Source organism: Physella acuta, unplaced genomic scaffold (genome assembly GCF_028476545.2).
Source record: "Physella acuta isolate Inbredline_101_S28 unplaced genomic scaffold, ASM2847654v3 ptg001306l, whole genome shotgun sequence".
Lineage (NCBI taxonomy): Eukaryota > Metazoa > Mollusca > Gastropoda > Physidae > Physella > Physella acuta.
In genome coordinates this window covers 57784-64074 of record NW_026732821.1, presented here as the reverse complement: position 1 = coordinate 64074, position 6291 = coordinate 57784, and the positions used below count along the sequence as shown (strand labels likewise).

The window sequence follows — 6291 nt, the reverse complement described above, 5'->3', positions numbered from 1 at the left end:
ATTTTGCGTGTAATGTTTAGTTTCATGCATTTATAAAACTGAAGAAAAAAAATACAGCAATGCAGGCGTACTGTGTTTTTTTATTAGGTTTAATAAGTATTAGATCTATAAAATCTACAACCAAGTTTGAAAGATTATTAAAAATGTCATAATATTATTCACAGAATAAATTCAAACTGGTCTAGCTTTAGGTTTCAATGCTATGAAACTAATGCATGAACTCTAGGCAACGTAAATTGATTTGAATTCGCTAGATTTATGCTTGGACTTAAAGATTCTATACACACAGCTATCTGGAAATAAGCAACAAGGTATCTTCATTATAGCATTGTTAGATATAATTTAAGAACAATAGTGTTACAGTTTGCTGTAGCCCAGCATCCAACAAACAGCACAAATGATGGATTATCCATACCTCAACCAGTCCAGCTTCGATGCTGCGAACTGCGGACTTTCATCCATGGATTCGGGTCTCGGCAATCCATGCAACATCCCGTGTTCGTATCCCGATTCGGCCAACATGTTCTCTCAGATGGGCCAGGGATACGGGCGGTACAACGGGGTTCGGTCCTTCCCCACCATGGGTTCGAACCCACCCGGGCTCGGCCCGGCTGGGAGTTGCAGTATGGTGCCCAGGCCACGTGATCACCACCCGCAGCCGCCAGTCTTTGGGTCAGGTAGGTGACGTAATTCTAATTTATATTTATTGCAGTTTTTTTAAAGTGTCGCAATTCTAATTTATATTGATTGCAGTTTTTCTTAAGTGTCGCAGTTCTAATTTATATTTATTGCAGTTTTTTAAGTGTCGCAATTCTAATTTATATTTAATACAGTTTTTCTTAAGTGTCGCAATTCTAATGTATATTTGTTGCAGTTTTTCTTAAGTAACGAAATTCTAATTTATATATATTTCAGTTTTTAATAAGTGCCGCAATTCTAATTTATTTTTATTACAGTTTTTAATAAGTGTTGCGAATCTAATTTATATTTATTACAGTTTTTCTTAAGTGACGCAATTCTAGTTTATATTGATTGCAGTTTTTTAAAGTGTCGCAATTTTAATTTTTATTTATTGCACTGTTCTTAAGTGTCGCAGTTCTAATTTATATTTATTGCAGTTTTTCTTAAGTGTCGCAATTCTAATTTATATTAATTGCAGTTTTTCTTAAGCGTCGCAATTCTAATTTATATTTATTGCCGTTTCTCCTGAGTGATGCTATATTAATTTATATTTCTTGAACTTAACTTCCCGTTCGTTTAACGTATTGGCTATCCAACTGTTTCCCTACCTCTCCCACTTAAAAACATATCTTTATCATGAGTTCATTTTAACAAAATACAAACCTTATCCATAGTAGTAAGGGGTGAAATGGGCCGCCGAAACAATAAGAAAAATCCGGGTAGACCGCCAAGAAAATATCCCAGTGGGCCGCCGGGAAAGTGCTGTTATGGGCCTATTAGTGTCTTGATTATTTTAAAAGTTTTAATTTACTTAACAGTTGAAATACGTGTTGTATTTGGGCCTATTACAATTTTTCATCTTTTTAAGTATATCATTTACTTAGCACCCCCTTCCCCACCCGCTCCATTTGTCGATTTGCTATTATTTTATACTATAATTTGTAAAGTGACCCGTGACTTTGTATTCATCAGTCTATAGGATAGGATCATAAAGAAAATTCTCTATTAAAATTTTAGTCTGGAGCGGTCACCTTTATTTATTTTCCTGGCCGCTCGGATATAGATTTCGATTTTAAAAATTGAATCCCTTTGAGATTATATTTACGGCTTGTTTGAAATAGAGTATTCCTATTATAAGCTATTATATAAAATAAATCATTGATTTATAACAGGTAATTTGTTTTATTGCCTCGTAACTGAATTATTATCAGACAAATACACTTTAGTATTTCATCACTTAAAATATAAGAATATAGATAGGAATATAGAATAAACAAGAATATAGATAAAACATTAAATCAATTGTTTTCAAATACATGATCTCTACCCGTTCACCTCGATTTGTATTTTTTTTTTGACTTCACGTCCATTTTAGAGTTAAGACAAATGGAAAATAATGAAATCAAATAACAGGAAATAAGAGAAGAAAATCGTAAAATAAATACTGAAATATAAGTTTATTGATCTCATTAGAGTTTTTGAAATTCCCAAGTAAAATTTCATAAAGATTTTATACATTTATGAGGGTAAATAAGCGGGTACTAAACCTTTAAATGTTATAATTTCATACTCATGTGTGTCATTTATTATCCTCCCTCATACATCAAATTATATTTCTCGAGATTTTTTTTTAAATAATTAAATAATTCTTAGGGAAGATTCACTAAGTTTTAAGAAATATACCTCTATGTTTCATAGTTAATTAAATACCCGGCTTGGTCAAGACATAAAAATGTTTTCACAACTTAGTTTTACCCGAACAACGACAATACGGAAAACTAAAAACTCGACGTGTATAATTTTAATTAGTCGGTCAATCACTAATTGTCGGTAATAGTCGTACATTGTCGATAAGGTAATTGTAGTTCGCTTATAGACCAAAGTGTAGTAAGCTTATAGACAAAAAGTGTAGTAAGCCTATAGATCAAAAGTGTAGTAAGCTTATAGAAAAAAAAGCTGTCCATGTGGTAATTGAAGTAATGTGTATTTTTAAATAGGCCTAGGTCTGTATTTTAACAATTACGGTATTGGGAATAAAATTAATCTGGTTGTGTGCGTTACGTGTTTTAAGTGTTTAAAAAAAATATAAATAAGTTATAAAATAAATATCCAAGCAAATATAATACAACACAATTTATCGGAATCTCACTGTACTTTTAGCGAAACAGGATAAATGTTTAAATTGTGTAGTTCTAATCTGGTATCGTTAACGAGTTATCAAACAACGCGTCATCAAATTTAAAACTTTATTTTGCTAAAAATAATACCTTAATTGTTATTAGACGGTGGGTTGGAAGAGCTCGCTAATTGTAAGTAAATCTACCTTTACAAGCTAGGAATCAGTAGAATAGTGAAAATAAATATACCTGTAAAGTTGAAAAATGTTTTGTTTGATTCTGCTAGGTAGTATGTTAACTATATTAATCTTAGTCCGGCACTAACGAGTATTATTTTAACTGTTTAACTGTTTATTTATATTTATTATTTTATCATTAATATTCACATATTTTAGGGTTTACGGTAGGCAAGTATTTTAATGTGAAACCAAAACCAGCTTTGGTATTTTGATGAGTGCTGGCCATCGTAGTGTTGAGTTATGTTTGGGAGAAAGATAAATTGCAATGAATTTTTCTTAAAAATTAGAGTTGGTGCATTAATTTTTAAATACAATCAAAATTAAAAGCAATTAGTGCTTGTAGGGTGTATGTGTAACTCTTCATTTTAAAATTACAATACAAATTAATTTTAGCTTTACAAAAAAAAAAGATTAATGGGTTGTTATTTTATTTAAGAAATATGTTGTTGAATAAAAAATACAACGAGGAAGGGGGATTTCAGAAATATGTGAGTTGAAAAACCCGCTTTAGTCATATTTACCCACTATCCCACTCTAGTCTAATTAATTTAATTTTATAGAATTAAGAAAAAAACAAAGTATAAATTTTAATTCAGATTCGAAAATATAAATTTTTTAATCGACCGCAGCTTAATTTAAATACACAGGTTCATCATATTCAGGTGCTTACAATAGAATCACCAATGACGTCTACGGTTTTAGAATGACCGAGTGATGGCGAAGGTAATGGCTAATAGATATATGTACCAAAGTTATATAGATATGTTCCGGTCTGCAACCCAGGGTGTCACCCCCCTCCCCCAACAGCTATATATATGAATTGTTGATAAGTAGAAAATAAAACAACTAGATAGCGGCGTATGCTACGTCGCGGGTCAGCTCGTTAGCTATATTTCATTTCGCTGTCATCACGTTTGGGGGTGTCTCCTAGTAAGTTCGCCTAATATAACGCTACTAATCCCAATCTCCTGATCTATCAACAGATCCGCGCTAGGTAAAGCTGTTGGCTTGAAGACGTTTTATTTTTAAACCAGTCTCTACTTCTCTTCTTTGGTTGCCGCCCACTGTTGATTAAACATTTCATTGTTTTAAACGAATTCTAAATCTCGTTTGGGTATTAGAGTTAATCTATCGTTATTTTGACAAACTTAACGCTGCATTTCAAGATAGTGTAAGGAGAAAAAAAGTTTTAAGATCTTTTTAAAGATCTTGCTCTGCGAGCATTTGTCCTAGATTACAGTAGTTCATTTCAGTGAAATTTTAACTTGTGATTTTTAGTTTTTAAGTGCTAGAACTAAGGAAATTTGATATTTTGTAAAACACAGTTTATCTTTCAAATTAGATGGAGTGTTTGTTGTAGAGTACCTAGTCACGATAAAATTATTGTACACTTTATCCAGTTTCAATGAATATATTTTTTGGTTATTAACTGACAGAAGGCTTTAAATGTTTCATTGTTTGTCTTGAGGAATTTTAATTAAACTATAAAATAAAATAATATTGTGCAGAAATTAGTTAAAAATCCTCAATAATAAAATGTATGTGGCGAGTTGTTTTAGAATGCAACATAATTTTATAACACATCATAAAACTGGTATTATAACGAACGATTTAAAGCATACTTTAACCTATCAGAGAAATGGAACTATGCGCACCATTAACAAAGTAGTGTAGCAGTATGGTGTAAAGCATAATATTAGCATATCATTGTTTGAGAATTTACTTAACGTTGTGTCACTATTTGTACAAAATTTCTAGCTCCAATATAACAACACAATCACATGTAACTAAATGATAATTTTTTTGTTTTCAATTATTTTTAAAGTTGTCATTTTAGCTGAGAAATTAATATCAATTTATTTGAAGAATAAATGTAGTGTTGTGCTATAGTTGATGTCTGAGGTACATTGTTGTGATATTTATACAGGGTATCTATAGAGGTTTAAGAATTGTCTTTTAGTGGTGAAAACATTGGTAAATTCACGAGGGCAAAGTTAGTATCAGGGTTATATCTTTACACTGGTATTTCCGAATTGTATTTAAAGTTTTAAACATTAAGAACAGTGACCAGTAGCTTATCCTATATTAATAATATGAGGACTATAAACAGGCACAAGGCTATGGTCAATCCTTCTCTTCAGTTGACTTTAATTAGAATCACAATTTTAATAGCACCCAAGATGGGCTAGAGCCATGTAAGGGTCCGGTGTGTTCTGGAAGGTTCCGTGTCCGCGGTGCCATACATTTTTAATGTCCAGAAAACGGCGAGTGTTTTATTGATTGAGGGGTAGAGTGTCTGTGTGGTGGAAACCTGCATGGTTGATTTACATTATGTAGACTGTCTTGCATATAACAATCGTGACGATTCGCCCATATGTAAAACTGAAGCATTTATATATATATATATATATATATATATATATATATATATATATATATATATATATATATATATATCTATATATATATCTTCGTCCCTAGAACCAGACTGTTCTAACACGACATGTTTTGCCTTGGTGGATTTTAAACACAACGGTCTAGTTAAATCTAGAAAAACTCTCTCTCTCTCTCTCTCTCTCTCTCTCTCTCTTAATATATATATATATATATATATATATATATATATATATATATATATATATATATATATATATATGTGTGATGTCAAATTTTATCTTCACGTTATCTTTTTCACATGAGAATTAAGTGAACAAATGTGAAAGTCAAAACAAAGAAAGATAACTCTACACCTCGCATAAGCCATGTATCTTTTTCTCTCCAATGCTGACATTGTAGTTCTCCTGTCGCGACATCTATTTTAAAATGAATTATGCATTACGCACGCTGGATTCTAATTGATTTTTTTTTTCAACTTTAAAACACGTTGTGAGACATGCGGATGTCGATGGCTACATTGAATGAAAAATATCAGCCTCAATAAAACAAAATAACACACTGTGTTGTTAGTTTATTATGTATGCTGCGTGGTATTCGATTTTTTATTTACAGAAAGACTTTAAAAGTAAAAGAGGAAATAAATTTGTGATAAAATGTGGGCCTATCTAATGGCAATGTGAAGGGTGGGATGAGAGTTGAGTAATGTAGCCTACAATGTAGAAAATACCCCGAAAATGTAATTTTTATAGAAGTTTTACTAAGTTGTTGTGGATGAATGCAGGGTATTTTTAAGCATCTCTTTTAGGTAGGCACACCAAAGCAAGTGTATCTCCCCCCCCCCCCCCGGAACGAAATAG

At 31.6% G+C, this 6291-nt stretch overlaps 1 protein-coding gene across 1 annotated transcript in view; it reads left to right on the top strand.

Annotated features, from left to right (window-relative positions):
- Positions 1–400: 400 nt before the first annotated feature.
- The window catches only part of LOC131958243 (paired mesoderm homeobox protein 2B), a 32087-nt gene continuing 26196 nt past the window's right edge, over positions 401–6291 (top strand). The window contains exon 1 of the mRNA XM_059323160.1: positions 401–677. Within this exon, the coding sequence (XP_059179143.1) occupies positions 401–677 (277 nt within the window). The remainder of the gene's footprint in view (positions 678–6291) is intronic.